Source organism: Sorex araneus, chromosome 2 (genome assembly GCF_027595985.1).
Source record: "Sorex araneus isolate mSorAra2 chromosome 2, mSorAra2.pri, whole genome shotgun sequence".
Classification (NCBI taxonomy): Eukaryota; Metazoa; Chordata; class Mammalia; order Eulipotyphla; family Soricidae; genus Sorex; species Sorex araneus.
Genome location: NC_073303.1, coordinates 292,671,031 through 292,694,739, shown reverse-complemented (window position 1 = coordinate 292,694,739; position 23,709 = coordinate 292,671,031). Strand labels below are relative to the sequence as shown.

At 49.0% G+C, this 23,709-nt stretch overlaps 1 protein-coding gene across 4 annotated transcripts in view; it reads left to right on the top strand.

Moving 5' to 3' along the window:
* MAP3K13 (mitogen-activated protein kinase kinase kinase 13) overlaps nt 1–23,709 on the top strand; it is a 192,191-nt gene that overhangs the window by 165,871 nt on the left and 2,611 nt on the right. For all 4 annotated transcript variants that reach the window (XM_055126079.1, XM_055126078.1, XM_055126080.1 and 1 more), the window contains 6 exons: nt 10,344–10,453; nt 12,030–12,146; nt 12,852–12,989; nt 16,564–17,299; nt 20,061–20,131; nt 22,779–23,076. In XM_055126079.1, coding sequence (XP_054982054.1) covers nt 10,344–10,453; nt 12,030–12,146; nt 12,852–12,989; nt 16,564–17,299; nt 20,061–20,131; nt 22,779–23,076 — 1,470 coding nt within the window. The remainder of the gene's footprint in view (nt 1–10,343; nt 10,454–12,029; nt 12,147–12,851; nt 12,990–16,563; nt 17,300–20,060; nt 20,132–22,778; nt 23,077–23,709) is intronic.

The following is a 23,709-nucleotide window of genomic DNA, read 5'->3' as shown; positions in this document are numbered from 1 at the left end:
TAATCCCATGAAACCCAGACGATAGTGGAAGTAAAATAAGATAAAACTCTCACTTTTGAAACCAATGCAGGGGACCATATGCGGTGCTGGGAGTTGAACCCAGGTCAGCGGTGTGCAAGGCCAATCTTTCCCACTGTAACTAGCTCTGCGGGTCAGAACTTTAACTCTTACAATCTAATCTCTTCTCACATAGCTTTGACTTCTTTCTTATTATATTTTGCCAAAATGAATTTTAATACATTGACTCCCACCTCTACCTTGACTTTGAACACCGTTCCAAAGACTCGTTCTCAGGAAAAGTGTTTTATTAACAATAGGGGCCACTCTGCTCCTCATTTTCCTGGCGCCCTTAAGTGATGAGTTCACGTCCTTGGAGAGTGTATGTTTTTCTTTTGTTGTTTGTTTGTTTTTTGAAGTAACAGATTTTATCTTGAGGGAAGGAGGAAAGGACAAATGGAAAAGAAGAACAGTAGGAGTAATGCACTCAAGAGAGAACGCGGGCTTTTCCAAGGGTGGAGGAAGCTCTACACGCATCCTAGCACTGGACACGAAAGCATGAAAGTACACATCTCAAGGGGGGAGATGCGGGCAATACATGTGCTCAGGCACCACATGTGCTCGGCCACATGGGCGCAAGCAGCACATGGGCTCAGGCAGCATATGCGTGCACTTCCTTTGTTCAAGGTGTCTTTTATAGGGTCTCATCAACCTGCCCCCATGTGGGGCTGGAGAGTGTATGTTGTAGGGTGCTGGGCGGTGAGGACCCCATCCCGGGTGCCACCTGACGCATTCTACCACCTACCCTAATCACACACTTGACTAGTTGCTTATGTCTGATAAACAGAGACACTCTACTTATCAGACATCAGGAAATATCTTAATATTAAGACACAAGGACGTTTTGTTTATGGTTTTGTTTTATTTTGAAGTTTATAAGGAATGATAAATGAGGCTTTTATCTTTGTGGTCCAAAATGTTAACACACTTTTTACAGCAAATTTAGCTGTATCCACAACCATGCCTCTAAACGATTAGGTTTGCCCTTCTGTGGGTTTGGTGCTGGGGAGTCATTCTGCGGGTGAAGTGTTTATGTAGGCCCAGCAGTTATAGAATGTTAGAGGTCAGTTATGTCACCATCTTTAACAACCGTTTGCTACTTTTGAAAAATAGCTTGTCATGGGGCCGGAGCGATAGCACAGCGGGCAGGGCGTTTGCCTTGCACTCGGCTGACCCAGGTTCGATCCCTGGCATCCCATATGGTCCCCTGAGCACTACCAGGAGTAATTCCTGAGTGCAAAGCCAGGAGTAACCCCTGAGCATCGCTGGGTGTGACCCCCCCCAAAAAAAAGAAAGAAAAAAAATAGCTTGTCATATGTCCTTTGATTTACATTCAGATACATTCTCTAACAACTTGAAACTAATGCCTAGTATCCGAATGCACATAGGGATGGGGCACTGGATAAGAAATCTCTCAAATCTTCTTCTGTTCGTTTTCAGAAAAACGAAGATGTAGGAGATTATTGAGGACTCTAGGAAAAGTTCCCAGCTTTAGGATATAGTTGAAATTGCGGCCCCGCTTCTTTTACAATGACAAGCCTGCCTCCACAACCTTCAAAACATATTTCTGTTTGAGTACTAAGCCGTAAGCCGTCGAGGCGGCAGAATGTGTATGTCTGCGAAGCTGCTCGTTCTAAACAGATGACACTTGATTGCTCGGGGAATATCACTTCTGCAGCGAGTGCTCCCCAGATGAGAGCCCTTATATGCAAGGCTCTGCCCTAGGCAGCTCTGGACTCACCCCCCCACCCCCCTGTGGCCCCTGGCCTCACTTGTACAAACTCACTCTTTTTAAAGAGGGGGTATCACTCAGTGGTGTTTAGGAGCTCAAGGTCTAACTGGGGGTGGCAGCAGGCAGGGAGTGGGGGAACTGGGTCCTTGTGGTGTGGTGACAGCGATCTCAGGGTCCAGGCATGTGCTCCACCTCTTGGACTGTCTCCTCAGCCTGCAGACTCACGCCTGTCAACAGTTAAACTGAACTCAGGAAAGGCGGTTTGGAACGATAGAAGAGATGGGTCAGGGATGTAGCTCACAGCAAAGCACGTCTTACCTCTGTGAGGTCCTGGGTTTGATTCCCAAGCATTTCCCCTACACACACACACACACACACACACACACACACACACACACACACACACACACACATACACACACACACACACAAGCAATAAGAAGAAAGGGATATTTTATTTATTTTTTAAAATTTTTTATTAGAGAATCACTGTGATGTACAGTTACAAACTTATGAACTTTTGTGTTTACATTTATCTCATACAGTGATCGTTTATCCATCCCTCCACCAGTGCCCATTCACCTCCACCAATGATCCCAGTATCCCTCTCACCACCCCCATCCCATCCCCCACCACCCCACTCTGCCTCTGTGGCAGGGCATTGAAAGGGGCATTTTAAATATATCACTGTGTCACTGTCATCCTATTGCTCAATTTGCTCAGGCGGGCACCAGTAACGTCTCCATTGTGAGACTTGTTACTGTTTTGGGCACATCGAATACGCCACGGGGAACTTGCCAGACTCTGCTGTGGGATTAAATACATATGATTATTAATATTATTATGGTTTTGGTAATGTGGTTATAAGTGTTAGCGTTTTTGTTTTGGGTCTGGAGGCCACACCGGCAGTACTCAGGGCTTACTCCTGACTCTGCACTCAGAGATCACTCCTTGCTGTGCTCGGGGAGACCAGTTGGCGCACTGAGGACTGAACCCAGGTTGACCACATGCAAAACAAAGGCCTTACCCACTAGACTATCACTCCAGCCTGAGGTGTTCAGTTTTGAGGTATAGTTGCCCACGTACCCACCACCAAAGTGCCCAAGACCCCCACACCGTCCTCATGTCACTTTGAGTAGGAAGTGACAACACATCTTTCAATATGTGTTGCCTTTCACACTTTATCCCAAGATGAACAAGTTTTTCCTCTCTTTAAATAGCACCAAATCAACTGTCCTTGCTAGTCCCTGGGATTTCTCAAGGTACTTTATTTCTGAGCAGAAATGCTAACTATCTGGTTAATGATAATAATGTGTTTATGAGTGCTGGAGTGATAGTAGAGCAGGTGGGGCATTTGCCTTGCATGAAGCTGATCGGGGTTTAATTTCTGGCACCCCATATGGTTCCCCCAAGCCGGCCAGGAGTAATTCCTGAGAGCAGAGCAGGAGTAACCTCTGAGCACCACCGGATTTGACCCAAAAAAACAAAATGATTATAATAAAGTATTTATGAACTAGCTAGTGACGAGGTGCTAGGAAAAACAGCAGGCCTTCAGTGTAAGGCCCTTGCCCTGTGAATTTTGGATCATTTTTCTTGATCTCACTCTCCTTCCTTTCCAAATGAGACTTGATGAGGATTAAATGAGACGTTAAAAATACAAGTGCATTGACACTGCAAAGAACTAGCTGATTGTGAAATGTCATCCCCCTCCCCAGAAGTTACAATAACTGCCTACGTGGAGAAATGGCTTATTGTCTACAAATGAAGCAGTTGCTCTGGTGAAATCAATATTGTACTGAAATTGGCTCTTCCCAGAGTTGAAGCCTCCACGGGGTGGTTTCACACTGTGCACTTTTTCTGAGGAACTCCTGCGTTGGCAGCCAGAGGACTCTGATTAACTGTGTTTTCACTTCACGTCTCCCCAAGAGGAGCTGGTTGTCGAACACATGGTTTGGCTCTTTTCTAGCAGTCTGGCAGCTGAAGCCCGGGCTTCCTCCTGCTGACATTTCCTCATGGTTTGCAGCCCATGGCTGTGAGTCTCTGGTCTCCATCCCTCCCCGAGACTGTCCATCACTGTGCTTCCAGGAACGGAGCTGACACCTTCCAGGGAGAAAACCGCTTCCTGTGTGTCTCACAACAGCACGTGTATATCGATGCAGCGTATATAAATAGAAGAGATGAACAAAGCAACCAATTTCAGTACAATATTTGATTCCATCAAAGTAACTGCTTCATTCCTAGACAATACCCCATTTCTGCAGGCAGGCAATCACTGCGTCTCATGCCCAATTCCATCGACTGAGTCTCTCAAAAACATGCATCCCTGTCCTAGAACTCAGCTGCCAGGTGGGTCCTGGGATCTGCTTCTAAAATCTCCCACCCTGCACTGCTTTGCCGTTTGACTTTCCTTTAGGGTACCACACTGCCACCCAGGAATCCTAGAGCTTTTTTTTGGGGGGGGGGGTCACACTTGGCAATACTCAAGGGTTACTCCTGGCTTTGCATTTAGGAATTATTCCTGACAGTGCTTGGGGGACCATATGGGATGCTGGGGATCGAACCCAGGTCAGCCGCGTGCAAGGCAAAGGCCCTACCCGCTGTGCAAATTTACTCCAGCCCAAATCTTAGAGCTTTGAGTTGCAGTTTACTACGCTCATTTGAGCTTAGATTTTTCTGCTTAAGAGTCAGTTCACGGAGGCTGGAGAGATAATGCAGGCAGGATGGTGCTTGCCTTGCATTCAGCCAACCTTAGTTTGTTCTCTGGCAAAAGCATATGGTTCTTGAGCACCACCAAGAGTGATCCCTGAGCACAGAGTCAGGAGTAAGACCCTGAGCACCACTGAGTGGGCCCCCCAAAAAAGATTAAGTTCGTGGGCCCAGGGAGATAGTTGAAGTGGCAGAGCATATCCCTAGCTTGCTCAGAGAGGCCCTGAGTGCAAAACCCCACCACACATGGACCCCAAGCAATGATCTGTCAGCCACTAGCACCTCTGGGTATGGCCCCTGTTAAAACAAAGAGAATAATTTCGAGGAACAAGTGGGGAATTAGGCAGAGGCTGGGCCTCTCATGCCTGGGGATGAAGTAGCAGGCTCCTATGCCAAGAGCTGGACTTTTCTGACTCAGAATCAGTGACTCAGCAGCGTAGTCCCCAGCGGGCTAGGCTGGAACTTGACTCAACTCCCCCCCCCCCTTTTTTTTTAATTCTGATGACATATGAACAAAACGTTCTGGCTTGACCACATACTTAAGTGTGTGGTTCAGGAACACTGGCTACATCCACGGTATCTTCCTCTACTTCCAAAATAGTTCAACCTCCCATTAAATGAAATTTTCCTTTCTTTGCTTTCTAGCAGGGCTGGGGGTTTGGAAGGCCACATCTGGCAGTGCTCGGGAGTTACTCCTGACTGTGTGCTCAGGAGTCATTTCTGGTGTGCTTGGGGAACCATGTGGGATGCTGCGGATCAAACCCGGGTTGGCTGCATGCAAAGCAGATGCCGTCCCCGCTGTACTATCAGTCCCCACTCCCCGACCGCCCCCCCCTCATTAAGCTAAATTTTCGTTCCCCATTCAGTAATTATTTCAGATGGCCACTGAATTGGCCTCTTCTGGGTATTCCCTTTAAGTTCAATGATGTGACACTTGTCCCTTTGTGTTTCATATAACACGTTTTTGAGATTCATCTCTGTTGGAGAGGGTGTCAAAATTTTGTTCCTTTCTTTCTGATGGAATAAAATTCTGGGGGGCAAGGTGGTGCTGTGATTGGGTTACACTGGAAGTGCTCAGGGGCTATTCCTGGCTGTGCTCAGCAATGACCCCTGGACATGCTCCTGAGAACTGCGTGTGACTGTGTGAATCACACTGGGGTCGGCCACATGCAAGGCAAGTGCCCTCACTTTCAGTACTGTCTCTCCATCCCCCTGAATAATATAGTTTTATGGATATGTTAGATTTTGTTTATCTATTCATCTAATTTAACTTCCTTTGATTCTGATAGTATAGGAGATAAAAAAAAAAGCAGACCTTCGATAAAAAAAGAACTTCGGTTTTGATTGAACAACCTGAAAACTGGAAAAGACACCCCCGCCCCCCAAAAATGTGATGGCTTTCTTAATGTCATGGCCTTGGGGCTGGAGCAACAGTACAGTGAGTAGGGTGCTTGCTTTGCACATGGCCAACCCAGGCTTGATCCCTGGCGTCCCATATTGTGCCCTGAACCCTGTCAGGAGTAATTCCTGAGTGCAGAGCCAGGAGAAAGCCCTGAGCATTGCCAGGTGTGGTCCAAAAACTGAAACGAACAACAAGAAGGAAGGAAGGGAGGGAGAGAGGGAGGAAGGGAGAGAGGGAGGGAGGGAGGGAGGAAGGAAGGAAGGAAGGAAGGAAGGAAGGAAGGAAGGAAGGAAGGAAGGAAGGAAGGAAGGAAGGAAGGAAGGAAGGAAGGAAGGAAGGAAGGAAGGAAGGAAGGAAGGAAGGAAGGAAGGAAGGAAGGAAAAGGCCTTTCCCAGGCTTATCTTGGGACAATAGATTTCCACCCATGGTAATAGCCCAAGTTTCACCACATTTTCCTTTGCCTGCTTGCACAGTACCTAAGTATCTGGTAAAGCACCCCTCCTGCCACCCTCCACATACATTTGGGTTAAATCCCTAATGAAAAATAAGGAATCTCAGGCTGGAGCCATAGAGCAGCGGGCACAGCATATACCTTGCATGTGGCTGACCTGGAATGGGTCCCCGGCACCTTTTATAGTCCCCTGAGCCAGCCAGGAGTGCAGAGCAAGGGGGTAAACCCTGAGCCTGCCAGGAGTGCAGAGCAAGGGGGTAAGCCCTGAGCCTGCCAGGAGTGCAGAGCAAGGGGGTAAGCCCTGAGCATCGCCAGGTGTGGCCCAAACACAAACAAACAAACAAAGAGCAGGGAATCCCAAATAGCCTCAGGCTAATGCTGGCCCTGCTTTCCGTGAAGTGGCTGGACACACTGTATCTCCTGGCATCAGTTTATGGTTGGCATTTCTTGCTGGTAAAAATTCTAGCCCCCTGCTCCCGTCCATTGGCTGCTGCTTCCTCAGTGCGCTGCTCCACCTGCTGGGGGCTGTGATTTCCAGAGCTAATGAAGAGGACCAGCTCTGGACGTCTCAAAATTCCAGACCTGCCAGCATTCCCTGTGGAGTTGTACTTTGCAGGAGCAAAACTAGCGATGATGCAAAATTTTTCACATATTTCAGGGCAATAGTGCAAAAGGTAGCTCTTCTCGGAGGGCAGTGCTCAGAGATCGAATGCCTGCAGGACTTCTTCCCTTGAGGTGTTGTTCTGTTTTATTCTGTGTTTTTTTTTTTTTAATTGAATCACGGTGAGATACACAGAGTTGTTCATGATTGGATTTCAGTTTTGTTTTTGTTTTTTAATTTTTATTTTATTGAATCACCGTGAGATAGAGCATTACAAAGCTGTTCATGATTGGGTTTCAGTCATACAGTGTTCCAACACCCATCCATCTGCCTCTGTAATTTCCCAGCATCGATCCCTGTCCTGTTTCCCTCCCGACCCTCCAAACCGCCTGCCTCTATGGCAGGCACCTCCTTCTCTCCTCTCCTCCTCCCCTCCCCTTCCCTCCCCTCCCCTCCCCTTTCCTCCCCTCCCCTCCCCTCCCCTTTCCTCCTCTCCTCCTCCCCTCCCCTTCCCCTCCCCTCCCCTCCCCTTTCCTCCCCTCCCCTCCCCTCCCCTTTCTTCTCCTCCCCTCCCCTCCCCTCTCCTCCCCTCCCCTCCCCTCCTCTCCTCTCCTCTCCCCCCCTCCCCTCCCCTCCCCTCCCCTCCCCTCCCCTCCCCTCTCCTCTCCTCTCCTCTCCTCTCCTCTCCTCTCCTCTCCTCTTCTCTTCTCTCTCTCTCATTTTAGGCATTATGGCTTGCAAAACAGATGCTGAAAGGTTATCATGTGTATCACTTTACCTACTTTCAACACTCAGTTCTTGTCCAGGGTGATCACTTCCAAGTAATGTTCTCATAATGGACCCTCCTCAATCTTAACTACCCTCCACCCCCTACAACCTTGTGGTAATTTCCAGCCATTTACCAATCCTCCTGGTCCTTTTCCCCTGGTGTTGGCTATTCATTTCATACTGTTTTTTTTAAATATCCCACAAATGAATACAATTATTCTATATCCGTCCTCCCCTATGACTCATTTCACTCAGCATGATAATCTCCAAGTTTATCCATTTAGAGACAAATTTCATTATCTTATTTTTCCTAACAGCTGCGTAGTATTCCAAACTCTTTTTCAAAAAATATGTATATTCATTTTTAGAGGGAGTGGAGCCATTGGGTCATACCGAGCAGTGCTCAGGGGCCATTCCTGTTTCTGCATTCAGGAATGACCCCTGGTGGCACGTGGGAAAACGTATGTGGTGCTGGGGATTCAAACCAGAGTGGGCGGGATGCCTTAACCCCTGTCCTGTCTTTTCAGCCCCAAGAAATGACTTTCTTTCGGTCTCATCTACTATATGCTAGATATCAGAGTTTATTTCTTATAGATTTTTCTTTAACCTGACTCTTGCCACTAGAGGTATTCCATCTCCTGAGCCCTGCTTTGTCATACTAAGTTACGGTTCTACCCATTGTAGTTTTTTGCCCAAAAGCGGACACTTTAAGTTCCAAATTTGATCCTTTCCCTTATTTTTTGTTTTGATTCTTTATTGTTATTTGTTTGTGTTTGGAGCCACACCCAGTGATGCTCAGGAGTTACTCCTGGTGGTGTTTGGAGGACCTTACAGGGTGGCAGGGTTCAAATCCTGGGTTGGGCTGCGTGCAAGGCAAATGCTCTACCCATTATACTATTATGCTATCACTCCAGCCCCACTTATTCCTTTTCTTTTCTTTTTCTTTTTTTATTTTTTATTTTTAGTGGTGGTGGGGTGGTTGAGTCACACCCAGTGGTGCCCAGGGCATATTACTGGCTCTGTGCTCAGGTATCACTCCTGGCAGTGCTGAGGGGCCCTATGTGATGCTGGAGATGGGACCAGATCAACTGCATGCGCGGCAAGGTGAACGTCTTGTATCTTCAGGCCTATCTCTCTGGCCCTTGTCCTTTCTTTTGATCTAAAGAGTCTTGAGCGTCAGTCAAAATGGAAATGCTCATGACTTTGACATTATCTGGAGCTCAACCAAACCTGTGCTTATTGCTTAGGTACAGTCACGGACTGTTACCAAACAATGGGCAACACATTCTACAGTGGCTTTCTGATGAAGACGTTTCGCAGCTTTGCTGCTCAAAAGTGAACTAGCTGGCAGAAATCTCTCTCTATGGTCAGTCAACATTTATTTCTGAAGGTCTATAAAGCATATTATAACCGATAAGACAGATGATCACATTCTAAGTATTATAGTCTAGTTTCCTCTATGGAAATTAATGAGAAAGGGCTACTTGGGGAGAAATCATCTGTAATTCTACAACTACTTAAACATAACTTCTCCCAGTTAACAGAAATAATTTTTAACACCAATCTGGAGGAAGATTATACAGTTAAAAACATTTAGTTACACATCTGGCCTTCACAAGAAATCATCTAAATCATATTGACTCTTAGTCCGGTAGTCGATATAAAATGTAAGAAAACTTCTCCTTTTGCTATTTTCTAGATCCTACCCAAAGACCCTACTCTTGCATAGATTCTTCTGCTTTATGAAACTCGGATTAAATTGGCTTGAAATTCTGTCCCTTATGAAAAATCGAGTTTTCTAATATTTCTGTGAATTTGGGACAGATTTTATTATTTCATGCTCATCATCTTCCTGAAATCCTTGCCTCCATCCCTGACATATGATTATTTGTATTTGTCCTATCATGGACCCAAATAGGAAATTTAGCAGCATTTTCTTTGTTTTTAATTCTTAAAAAATAAAAGTCACCCAATACCAGAGACTTGACGAAAAGTTTTGGCAATTGGAAGAGGCTCTATGTTTTGAGCAATTTTAGACCTTCATCCCTGCCCTAAAGATTTTGTCAGACTATTAAATCATTTAACTTGAGTTGTTCTTCTTCTTTCTCTTTTCCCTCCTCACACCCCAATTCCTGTACAGTTTCCTCATTTTTCTATCCGCATTTCTTGCTGTTCATACTTCTTGGTTCTTATACCCCTAGTATTTTCTCAAGATATTCTCCTACAGCCTAAGAGGAATGCTGGTGCCAGTTATAAAGATAGTCCTGTTGGCACAGACACACTGGCACTGCGTGTTTATCCCAGCTGTTCCTCCGTCCCGGGTATCACAGCGGTCCTCTTGCCTGAAAGCTCCCTACCCAGCGGTGATGGCTGGTGTGTGAGTTGTGATGTGTTGTGGGCAGTACCAAGCAAGGAAACTGGAGGAGAGACAATATCACATATTGGACTTATAAAGAAAATTGGGGCTGGCATGCAGTTTACAGTAACTGGAGAGACCTTGGCTCACCACTGATATGTATGCAACACTTATTCTGAAAAACTTCATGGGATGCTCACAAGAAACAAAAATCTGGTACATGATCTTCTGGTTGCACAGACTAATTAAGTCAACTTTGTCCTTGCCCAGGCTGAATGGAGAGAAGAAGTGAAAAAACACTTTGAGAAGATAAAAAGTGAAGGGACTTGTATACACCGCTTAGATGAAGAGCTGATTCGAAGGCGCAGAGAAGAGCTCAGGTGAGCAGGTCCCTCCCCACCTCTGCCCCATCTTCAGATACTCAAGGACACCCTCTGTGTGAATCATCTTCCACTTTTCACAAACCTTTGATCTCTGCTGTGTGTTCTTATTCTTTAAAAAAAAAAAAATCAGAATTCTACCTGTACTGCAAACCATAAATGCCCCAAAGGGAAGAGAGAGACAGAGACAGAGAGGGAGAGGTAGAGAGAGAGAGAGAGAGAGAGAGAGAGAGAGAGAGAGAGAGAGAGAGAGAGAGAGAGGAAAGTGCCTGCCATAGATAGAGACAGGCTGGGGAGAGGGTGGCAGTGGGAAATGTACACTGATGGAGGGATGGATGCTGGAACACTGTATGACTGAAGCCCAACCATGATCAGCTATATAACTCTGTATCTCACAGTGATTCAATTAAAAAATTCATGGGGCCGGAGCGATAGCACAGCGGGTAGGGTATTTGCCTTGCACGCCGCCGACCCTGGTTCAATTCCCAGCATCCCATATGGTCCCCTGAGCACCGCCAGGAATAATTCCTGAGTGAAGAGCCAGGAGTAACCCCTGTGCATCACCTGGTGTGATGTGACCCAAAAAGCAAAAAATAAAATAAAATAAATCAGTACTCCGTGGGGCCTGAGAGACAAGATCTGAACACTGATTTGGCATACTGGAGGCCTGAACTTCTTCCTTGGCACTGCATGGGTCCCCCAAGCACTGCCAGGATCAACCTCAGAGCACCAAGCAGGAGTAACCCCTGAGCACCACCGTGTGTGGCCCCAAACCCCCAAAGTAGCCCTCCTCTATGACACTTTATTCTCTGTGCTATTCTTCCCTACTGCTCTCCTTTATTATACTCTCCTATATTATGCATGACCTGGAAGGCCAGAAAGTTAGATGTTGTCTCTGGTCTCAGGATGTGTATATTCTGTGAGAGGCTACAAGACACAGTCCTGGGTAATGTCTCTGCCAAACAGGACTGCTATGGATAAGCTCAGTACCTTTCACTGCACATTTCTAGTCACAGATGAGTTTTTCATCCACGATTTTCTCTTTTTTTTTTTTTTTGACATTTTGGGTCACACCCTATGGTGCTCAGGAGTTACTCCTGGTTCTGTACTCAGGAATTACTCCTGGCGGTGCTCGGGGGACTATATGGGATGCCAGGGATCGAACCTGGGTCGGCCACATGCAAGACAAATGCCCTACCCACTGTACTACTGCTCTGGCCCCTTATCCAGTAGTCTTAGTAAGAAATTCCCAACACTACACAGACAAAGCTACAATTCAAACACCACTCACACTCCGATTTTACGGGCTGATGTGGCCTGTCCAGATAAACCCAGAGGTAAGTGTGCATGTCCTGTGTCCCCTTCCATCTCCCCAAGAGTCACACATTGCACTTTATATTCCAATGCTTTGGATGGATAATCTCTCTCTCACACACACACACACACACACACACACACACACACACACACCACCACCACCACACATACACACCCCTCAGTGCTTACGTCACGTGGCTTTGTTCTCCCCCAGGTTAACTGGCTCTTCTGACCTCACTGCGTGTCCTTTGCTTGACAGGCATGCCTTGGATATTCGTGAACACTACGAACGGAAACTCGAGCGAGCTAATAACTTATACATGGAGCTGAGCGCCATCATGCTGCAGCTGGAAATGCGCGAGAAGGAGCTGATTAAGTATGTGTCCACGCTGGCTGCGCTGCTGGACGGGGCTCTGTCCATCAGCAGGGCGAGCGTCACCCGTCCACATCGCTGCGCCTCTGAACTGACGGGCGCTCGGTTCACTCAGCCCCGTGCCCAGATGGATGTCCTGGGCCCAGCTTCATCCCCCATGTGGGGTTTACCATGAAGTAGAGTTGTCACAGGGCTGGCCCCGAGAAACCTGCCCTTGACATTGAAATCCGAACCTTACCCCTGCTGAATGGCTTGATGGGGGGGAGGGGAGGTCTGCATTTCCGGAACAGCTTGGGAGAGATGACTGAGAGTTTTAGTCCCCCATTCTCCCATTGGGGGAAGTAAGGAGCCATTAAAAGTGGTTTAAGGAATTTGTCAGAAAGGCACAAAATCCCAGTTGGTCCCGGTCTGAGTCGAACTTCCTTTATTGATGTGTCTCCCGTGAGGTGTGCTGGGAAAAGAAGGTTCTGGAAAAGAAGGTTCACGTCAGGCCATGCCCCCAGTGCAGTCACCTGCGTTTGACTTTAGAATCATTTTCTCTCCCGTACGGCCACACCATGTGTGAATGCGGAGAGCAGCTTTATCATGCAACTCGCTAAGAGTCTGCTGAGTGTGGCCGAGGCCGGGCCAGGCTGGGCTGGGACACGTTCTGCCCAGTTTTCCCGTTGGCAATGACAGAACCCTGGGCTATTCCTTTTTATTCCGCAGGCGTGAGCAAGCCGTGGAGAAAAAATATCCCGGAACCTACAAACGACACCCCGTGCGTCCGATAATCCACCCTAACACCATGGAGAAGCTCATGAAGAGGAAAGGTGTACCCCACAAACCCGGAACACAGACCAAACGGTGGGTGAGACATGCGGGTCACCTGGAGGGGAAAATACACCCCCCTCAGGACACACTGTCAGATGTGGGGGTGCCACTCCCCACACCTAGTTCTTAGCAAACAAACTTCCAGAGGGGTCAGAGGAGGAAAGTGAGAGAGTGTTGCCCTGGGTTCCAGATTCTAGTTCTAGCTCTTATCCCTGAAGGTACATCTGATGGGTTTAGCTTGGAAGAGGGAAAGGAGAAAGAACTTAAATCCCAGCTCTTCCTTGTACAACCTATGACATGGACCATGAACCTATCTCTCTTTTAGAGTAACATCATGGTGACACAGATTTTTTTTTTCTTTTTGGGTCACACCTGGTGATGCACAGGGGTTACTCCTGGCTCTGCACTCAGGTATTACTCCTGGCGGTGCTCGAGGGACCATATGGAATGCTGGGAATAGAACCCGGGTCAGCCGCATGCAAGGCAAATGCCCTACCTGCTATACTATCGCTCCAGCCCTGACACATATTTTCTTTCACTTTTTTTTTTTTAACCCAAAATGCCTGGAACTGGTGGGCTCATGACAGATCAGGAGTTAGGCATCATTGGTCCAGGCTTTGCCCCACCCTGTATTATTCATGTTGTTGTTGTTTCATTGTTTTCTAATAAGTGCCTGTAAATCTGCCACCAAAACCGGAAGCCAACACTTTGATTGTTACCTGCATTTGACTGAGTCTCTCTTAGGGTCCTATTCCTGCTACTGAACTTCTGTGAAGTTAAAAACACATGTCAGATCACCCAGAAAATCAGAGGTGTCCAAAACAATGAGATTTGGACAGTTTTTAAAAAAAATTCCCTTTTCCCCTAATAACAATACATTTTTAAAAAATTTTAGTTTAACCTTAGAATATCCCTCTGGTCTGTTTTTATTCTGCCAGAACCTCATTCTCCCCAAGTAATGGGGATGATATTATCCTAGCCAAGGGCATGGACAGGAAAGTAGTTGAGTGTACACCTCAACCTGGGGTATAGACCTTCAGGTGAGAGCTGAGAGCAGTGTAGTAAGGTAACTAGGCAGTGAGAAGGTGAAAGGTCAGGAGGAAAGGCTAGCCAAGGGCAGGGTGTGGCCTGTTTTCGGGGAGGTCTCCTTCGTAGTACCAGGGGACCTAGAGTTCCCTCCCGATGATACTGGGTCCAGCTTTGTGGGTCTGACAGGTCAGTGCCCACAGCTGGCTGCCATGGGGCCCAGCAGTGTGGAGGACTCCAGGGTCACACCCAGCAGTGTGTGGAGGCCATGAGGTGCTGTGAGGAGCCAGGAATCAAATCTGGGACCTCTGCATGCAAGACATGCACAGGAGCCCTTAGCCCTTTGACCTTCTCTGGCCCTTTACGCCTTAAAGCACCAGAGAGACAGTGCAGCATTAGGACATTGGCCTTACACGTGACTGACCCTAATTCAATCTCTGCTACCACATATAGTTCCCTCCCTGCAGTGCTCAGAGTGTGAGTGGAGCTCATCAAGCCCGGGACACCCACAAAACTACAAAGAGTTGCCTCGGGGCCTCCTGAAGGCTTAGCGGCCCCTCCTTTCTTCAGCTGGTCCACAACCCCCGCTCTTTTTCTTCTCTTATTTACTTGTTTTGCTTTCGGGCTTGCTCCTGGCTCTGAGCTCAAGGATCACTCCTGGCGGTGCTCAGAGGAGCTTACGTGGTGCCAAGGATTGAACCTGGGTCTGCCACCTGCAAGACAAGTGCCCTACTCCTTTAAGGCTTTGCCCAGTGCCAGGGCTCAACCCAGCCTTCTGCACCCACATCATGTGCTTTACTGCATTGCCACATCCTGGACTGTTTTTTCCTTTTCGATCTACCTGATATGGTATAAGTATTGCCTTCATTTCCGGTCGCACCACAGCAGGGCCATGCATGTCTGTGTTGCTGGGAACCCACCACGGGACTCCCCAGGCACCATCTCATCTTGTTCCTATCATTTCCTCTCAGATCTTGTGAAGTCCAACCTCTTTGCAGCTTTCAAATATGTAACACCGTCTTGTTGACTATATTATTTGTGCTGTCTCCAGGGGCTCATTTCCCCCCTCTTTTTCCCTCCTTCCCCCTCCTCCGGGACTCTTAGTTTATTAATGAAGATTTATACTTCCCCCTCTTAGCCCCCTCCCCCATTTTGCTAGCCCCACCCTCCACCTGATAGCCACAAGCCTGTTTGCTTATTAAGCTGTGTCACTTGCTGGGTTTTGTTTGTTTGTTTGTTTTTTGTAATTATTCACCTAAGGCAAGGATTCTTTTCCTAAAGAAAACAAGTTTGGGGGCTGGGGTGTAGTTCAGTGGGTGAGTACATGCCTTGCCTATTTGAGGTCTGGGTTCAAGTTCCTACACCCTCCCTCTCCACCCCTCCTCCCCACCAAAGGAGTCTGTGCCCTCCAGCTTCGGTTTCTGTCATCCACCTCCTTCCTCCCCCAACACACACACTGGGCAGTGGTCAGGGGCCGCGCTGGGGATTGTCCCTGAGGTTCCCCATCCCGAGCAAGGCCCCCAGTCCTCTGAGCTGCCTCCTCAGCCAGCCTCCCTGCTCTGCGGCCTCCTGCTGATTCGTATCTGTTTTCCTGGAAGAGCAGCGTGAGGCCTCTCCCAACAAACGGGGAGTGGTTATGTCCAAATCTTCCCTCTGGAAACCATTCCCTGAGGCCTATTCCCCCCTTCTCTGCCGCCACCCCAACCCCCCACTGCCTTACACCTTTACTGAGTCCTACTGCGTGCAGGACTCCTTGCCAGTGTAGCTCACACTCAAAGACAAACGTGACCGAGCCCCAGCCCCTAGGAGACCATGTCCACATCATCCTCCCCGAGCCTCACTGCCTCTTTCCTGGGCGACCCCCTCATGCGAGCAGACTGATTTTTGATCATCAGCAAACACCCAGGCTGAACCGTGGTATACTGGCACCAATCGGAGAATTGAGGTGACGGGAAGGACGTCAAGCAACGGAAAGGGCAGAACTAGAAGTGAAAGGGAATTGAAAGGGGCCAGAGAGGTAGTCCAGGAGGTAAAGCGCTTACCTTGCACGGCCAGCCCTAGTTGGGTCCCAGCATTGCATATGGGTCCCGAGCACAGAAGCCAGGAGTAAGTCCTGAGCACAGCCAGGTGTGGCCCAAGCTACGAAACACCCCCGACCCACCTACACACACACACACACACACACACACAAAACCACACACATACACACACACACACACAAAACCACACACATACACACCACCGTCACCACCAAACAAAAAAGAAAAGGGAATTAAAGTTTCTCTATCCCTGAGGTCAGAATCAGATCCAGAAGGAAGAAAGGGACCCCTCTGTTGGTAGACACCCAGGCTCTTTCTGACTTGACTTTGATCGATCCCACAGCATATATATATATATATATATATATATATATATATATATATATTTGCACACACGCCTCTGATCTCTTCTGGGTAAACCCCTGTGCAACCGGCCCACTGGTTCAAGGGGAGTTCGAGGCTGGGCTGCGTTTCTCTAAGCTGGGACGCGTTTCTAGCCTCCCCCCCAACCCCCCCACCCCCGCTGTCTCCTGTCTCCGCAGGCCGGACCTGCTGCGGTCCGAGGGCATCCCCAGCGCGGAGGTGGCCCCCGCCGCCTCGCCATTGTCCGGGAGCCCCAAGACGTCCACGTCCAGCAGCAGGAGCCGCTACCGGAGCAAGCCGCGGCACCGCCGGGGCAGCAGCAGGGGCAGCCACGGCGACTTCGCGGCCTTCCTGAAGACCTCGCCGGCCCCGGAGGGCTCGCCGCAGCCCTCGTCCCTGCACGCGGCCCCGCCCGGGTCCCCCGCGCCGCCCCCGCATCACCCGCGACTCAACACGCACGGCCAGGACATCGCCGCCTGCGCCAACAACCTGCGGTACTTCGGGCCGGCCGCCGCGCTGCGGAGCCCGCTCAGCAACCACGCGCAGAGACGCATGCCCGGCTCCAGCCCCGACCTCATCTCCACCGCCGTGGCCGCGGACTGCTGGAGGGGCGCCGAGCTGGACACGGGCCCGGCCGGCCCCTGGGGCTGCTGCCAGGCCGACCACTACGACCCCTACCTCCCGCGCGGCCCGGAACACTACGGGGCCCTCCTCGCGGGCCCCTCGGCGCGGCCGGCAGAGAGGACCCCCGACCTTTCCACGTCACCAGCAACCGGTTCCCTCTCGGAAAGCACCCGCGCTTCCGAGCCAGTGCAGGACAGTGAGTTCCACGGCTGTGGGTCGGCCTCGTCCCGGGGCCTCCCTCCGCTCCACACCCCCCCAGCGCTACCTCGAAAAACAAGGCCCTTGCAGAAGGTGAGCTACGATGACGCCAGCGCTGCGTCCCACCCTGCGGGGACTCTTGTTTTAGAGTCCGTGTTGGGTCAAACACACACACACGCACCAGCAAAGTGCTTTTGAAAATTACTCTTTTCCTAGGCCTTGCAAGGGCTTGGAAAGGGAACTTGCATGGAAGGATGCACAGTTAAAGAGTTCCTTTCGTTAGCTGTGTAATTCTGTACTGAATGGCTCAGATGGTCGCTTCTGTTTTAAATAACAGAATCAGTGGCTAAGCACGGAAATATACTTTGGATTCTAAAATACTCGCATGTATATATATACAGGACCAGAAAGGTAGTACCGTGGGTAAGGCGCTTACCTTACATGCAGCCGACCTGAGTTTAATCCCTGGCATCCCATATGGTCCTATGAGCACTACTGGAGTGATTCCTGAGTGCAGAGTCAGGAGTAACCCCTGAACATGACCAGTTGTGGCCCCAAAACCCAAATATATATGTGTGTGTGTGTACATATATGCGTATATGTATATGCATGTTTATGTGCGTTTATGTGTGTATGCACATCTCTATATATTTGGGGTTTTATATGTGCATACATATATGTATATTGGCTTTTGGGGTCACATCCAACCGTGCTCAGGTCTATTCTTGGCTCTGTTTTCAAGGATCACTCCTGGTAGTCCTCAGGTGACTATTGGTGGTTCTGGGAATTGAATCCAGGTCATCCGTGTGTACAAGGAAAGTACCCACTGTACTATTGCTCCAGCCCCTATAGGGCATTTTTTTTTCTTTCTGGGTCACACCTGGCAATGCACAGGGGTTACTCCTGGCTCTGCACTCAGGAATTACCCCTGGCGGTGCTCAGGGGACCATATGGGATGCTGGGAATCGAACCCAGGTCAGCCGAGTGCAAGGCAAACACCCTACCCACTGTGCTATCGCTTCAGCCCCTAAGGCATTTTAAAAATTTACTTCACAGTACTTTCTGGAAAGCATTGCCTTAATGAATAACCATAATGATCCAGTCGGTTCTTAATCACTGAAACCCATTTCTTGTCACATCTCTGGCTTCCTATAGTTTAGTCTGTGGGTAGGGTGTTTGCCTTGCACGCAGCTGACCTGGGTTTGATTCCTCCATCCACTCAGTAGCCCGGCAAGCTACCTAGAGTATCCTGCCCACACAGCAGAGCCTGGCAAGCTACCTATAGCGTATTTTATATGCCAAAAACAGTAACAAGTCCCACAATGGAGATGTTACTGGTGCCCCCTCGAGCAAATCGATGAACAATGGGGCGACAGTGCTACAGTGCGACAGTGATAGTTAAGAGCACAGGCAGGCTTGGGACTCACACAGGCTTGCCAGGCTCTTCCACTCAGTACCTCTGTGGACCTAGGTATCTGACACTGTATATCCCATTTCATGGGTATCTGTCTATGAATAGTGGACACTGCCTCATTGGTTGATGTGAACTTTTTGGAAGGTGAGGGGTCCGGCCATACCCAGTGGTGCTCAGGGCTTATTCCTGACTTTGTACAGTGCACAACTCAGTGTTTCTCTTCACAGCATTGTGCAACCATCACCACAGCTGGCCAGGAGCATTTGCATCACCCCCAAAGACATCCTGCACACTTTAGCAGTCACCCCATTCCCAACAACCTACATATTCGAATTTGCCTGAGGCGAGTTTGGTGCCATCCCTGGGTTTGCTGGCCTTGGGACACTTCCTTTACACATTGGGCCTGATCAGAGCCTCTTCCCCACAGAGCAGGTCAGCTTCCCTCCACTGAGGTCCACTCCTACAGGGACCCCCGGGGCCAGGGGCTCAGCATCTCCAAGGGCAGGAAAACTCCATCCCTGGTTTCCCATTCAGAAGACACTTCAGAATAGCAGTGGGTAAGAAAGAGTGAGAGTATTTTAGGACCGAGTTTTCAGACGGTGAATTGTACTCTCTTGGGAATAAATAGGGCCCAGTTAGCTACCGCAGAAGGGATTACAGCGATCCACAGCATTCTGGCACGATGGGGAAAGACACTTGATCTTAAGTTGGGCTGTTCTTACTTAGGCCCTTCAAGTGAGATGGAACCTTTCCCCTGAGAGAAGTTCTCAGAGAGGACACTTACCTGGCCTGCCAGATCAACCACAGAGCCCTGACAATCACAAGGCCTCAGATGTCCCAACAATGCATCCCCATCCCCACCCACTGTGACTCAGTAATGTGCTAAGTGCCTGTTTTGTAGCAACCTTGTGTCAAAGGTGGAGGAGGAATACAGTGCAACAGGATATGGGCTAATCTTCAAATAAGGTGGATCTTAGTGTGGGAGATGCTATAAGCACAGTAACTCTAAGTTTAGTGGGAAAGTGATTGGCGCATTAAGGGGGAAGTAGTTCCTGGGATTTGAAGAACTGAAGAATCTTCTTGGTGGTATCTCCATGAGAGAGCCTAGAACTGCTAGTGACATAATTCTAAGAGATTCCACACTCCAAATAGAAGACTTCCTCTGCAGTTTCCCCTCCATGTCTCACCCTTCCACCTGCTTATGGACCCTTCACCTCTCTGGGGACAAAGATAATGTTTTACTCACTTTTATAGGTTTCCAGCCTCTAGTACACACCTACCTGCTATACCCAGCAAGCTACCACACAATGTCTTTTGATAAGTAAATAGTTTACAGGAAGTTTGTGGTGTGTGTGTGTGTGTGTGTGTGTGTGTGTGAGAGAGAGAGAGAGAGAGAGAGAGAGAGAGAGAGAAATAACGTTTTTCCCTTGTTCTCCTCAGAGTGGAGATGACTCCTCTGAAGAGGAAGAAGGGGAAGTAGATAGCGAAGTCGAATTTCCACGAAGACAGAGGTAAAACTGATAAACATATATGATTGTTTCCTTTGAAACTGAAAAAAAAATTTCTGAGTTTGCCATAGCTTCTGGTCAGAGTTCATTTTCTCACCACCCCCTTATAGGAAATGTGAACCCACCATGTTCATCGGTTCGGCTGCCATGTTTCGGCAGCTGACTGCACAAACAGGACTTGAGCAGACTCAGAGCAAGGGAATTTCTGGTATACAGAGATAGAGCAGATAACAACTGAGAATACAGGGGGCATTTTAAAAAAAAAATTAATGAATCACCATGAGACACAATTACAGACTTACAAACTTTCGTGCTTACGTTTCAAACAGTGTTCGAGTACCCATCCCTCCACCAGTGCCCATTCTCCACCAACAATGTTCCCAGTATCCCTCCCACCACCCCCACCCCCTCCTCTGTGGCAGACACATTCCCTCTTACTCTCTTTCCTTTTGGGTGTTATGGTTTGCAGTATAGGTATTAAGCGGCCATCATGTTAGGTTACAGGGGACACTTTATGAGAAACGGTCGTATTGTTTTTTGAGTAATTGTGCTGGCTTCTAGTGTTCCTTCCTGTATTCACCTGCTTGGGCTGCCATAACAAAAGACCAGAGACTGTGTGGCTTCAACAATGGAAATTGATATCTCAATTTGATATCTGGAGACTCCCGAGTCTCCAGTCTGCCAGGGAGCAGTGGTTGTTTGGTTTCTTATTTTTGAGCCTCACCTGGTGCTCAGGAGCTGCTTCTGTTGCACTGTTCCAGGTCCAGTCATGGTGATTCTGGGGGGATTATGGTACCTGGGACTAAATCTAGGCCTCCTGCATGCAAAGCATCCAGGGCTTCCCACCCTGGTTTTGTTTCTTAAATCAGTGGAAGCTCACAGTGTTCTAATTTATTAGACTGTGTCTAAACAACAGAAGGAAAATCAGAAACCTCCAGCTCTCAAAAGACTTGTCCCATCAGGGCTAACACCAGATGTTAATTGAAATGAGCCACTTGGGGCCAGAGCGATAGTACAGCGGGTAGGGCGTCTGCCTTGCACGTGGCTGACCTGGGTTAAATCCCTGGTGTCCCATATGATCCTGAGCACCACCAGGAGTAATTCCTGAATGCAGAGCCAGGAGTAACCCCTGAGCATTGCCAGGTGTGAGCCAAAAAGAAAAAAGGAAAAAAAAAATAGAGCCACTAATGGGTTGAGTGGTGTCCACACAATGGAGTGAAAGGTGTTTTGTGAATTTTTTGGTTTGGGGGCCACACCCAGTGATGTTCAGGGTTTACTCCCAGCTCTGTACTCAAGGATCACTCCTGATGGGATTCAGGGAACTATATGGGTTGCCGAAGATGGAACCTGGTCAGTTTTGTGCCAAGCAACCACCCTGCTTGCTGGACAATCTCTCCAACCACTAAAAGTTTTTTCCCAAACTCCTTTCCATTGAGTATCTGTCAGGCAGAGGGCCTAAAGACACGCGAGCCTTCTAGGGATGCCGTGTCTGGTGGCCAAGAGGCTCAGGAAGTGCAGAGGGGATGAGGTGGGAAGACTGAGTGGAGCATGGACAGTCCCAAAGCCGCCAACTGGCCTATTCTGCTCATTTTCTGCTCCAGGTCAGTAGCTAGATCAAGAACTCTACAGTCTCTTTTGCCTGTGAAATCTAGATTTTTTTAATTGATCTGGGCTGTGCACATGCAAAGCACTTCCTCTCTCACTGAGAAAGCACCAAGATCTAGGATTTCCTCAATAAGAAGCATGATTTTGATAGGTAATTTACATACCCTGCATACCCTTTACATACTCCCCATACATATGACTTGAATGTTTCCAAGACCTGTGGTTCCCTTCAGCTTTGGAATGTGGCACTGTGCACATAAACTGTATCACTGTCATCCCATTGTTCATGGATTTGCTTGAGTGGGTGCCAGTAAAGACTCCATTCATCCCAGCCCTGAGATTTTAGCAGCCTCTCCTTACTCGTACTTCCAAATGGTGCCATATTTGGAGGCTCTTTCAGGGTCAGGGGAAGGAGACCTGTTATTGTTACTGTTTTTGGCATATCGAATACGCCGTGAGGAGCTTGCCTGGCTCTGCTGTGTGGGCGGGATACTCTCGGTAGCCTGCCGTGCTCTCCGAGAGGGATGGAGGATGTATATAAGAGAATACAATCAAGTATGTTAAAACCTGGGGCTGGAGCAATAGCACAGCGGGTAGGGCGTTTGCCTTGCACACGGCCGACCCAAGTTCAATTCCCAGCATCCCACACGGTCCCTTGAGCACCACCAAGGGTAGTTCCTGAGTACAGAGCCAGGAGTGACCCCTGTGCATAGCCAGGTGTGACCAAAAAAAAAAAAAAAAAAGCAAAAGTATGTTAAAACCAAACACATATGTGCGGCTTTAGGTATATCAGTGAGCTAGACTATAAGAGGTCGAGCAGCTGTGAATTCGTGCACATAAACACGTAAGCTAAACAGAAAAATGGAAAATTCTCTCGTGTCTTTCTCAGTTGCTTTAAAACAAAATAATTTCTACGTAATTGAATCGGAGAGTCCCCAGGGCAGCGACACAAGTCTCTCCCAAGGCCCCGGTGCACAGCCGAGGACAGGAAGGTCCCGGTGGTGCCGTGACTAAGGGCTGACGGGCTGCTTCTCGTTGGTTCCAGACCCCACCGCTGCATCAGCAGCTGCCAGTCCTACTCCACCTTCAGCTCCGAGAACTTCTCTGTGTCTGATGGGGAGGAGGGGAACACCAGTGACCACTCCAACAGTCCCGACGAGTTAGCTGGCAAGCTTGAAGACCGCCTGGCCGAGAAGCTCGATGACCTGCTCTCCCAGACGCCTGAGATCCCCATCGACATCTCCTCACATTCCGACGGGCTCTCTGACAAGGAGTGCGCCGTGCGCCGGGTCAAGACGCAGATGTCTCTGGGCAAGCTGTGCGTGGAGGAGCGTGGCTATGAGGTGCGTCTTCCCCCCTCCGCCCCTGTGCACTTCTCCTGTCACTTAATGTAGGGCTGGGGACAGTTAGAGCCTCCAGTCGCCGTTTTGTTGGGAAGATGCTGCCTCCGAGAAATAAGAGGGAGCTCAGAGATCCACAGAGCCCCGCCCCCCCAAATGATGGCAGCTCCTCCCAAAAGAGGCACCGAATCGGGGAGCTGTTCCAGAGGTATCCCCCACATCTCCAGGTAAGGGTGGAGCCTCTCTCTCTTCTTTAGCCCCCACCCACCCACCCCGCCCCCAGCGTTCCCCGCCAAGGAACATTCCCTGCCACTGCTTTCCCCACAGGCCTCGGTCCTCCGTTCATCCAGAGTTCTGTCTTCCTCGCGCTCCCTAGCTTAGGGCTTGAGTCCGGATGCCTTGGAACCCTCCCGCCTAGATGCGAAGCCCAGATTTGCCACTGCTCATTTGCGGTGGTGAGGAAGCGCTTTGGTGCAGATAGATCCTTTCCCAGCACTGAAAAACGGGTCCAATGACAGCATCTGTCTCCAAGCATTGTTGGTATGACAGATGAATAAATATGTGATTAGATACAGAGAGTGTATCCTAAACGCACTCCATGCTAACCACGCACGGCAGGCCTGACTGTTCTAATCA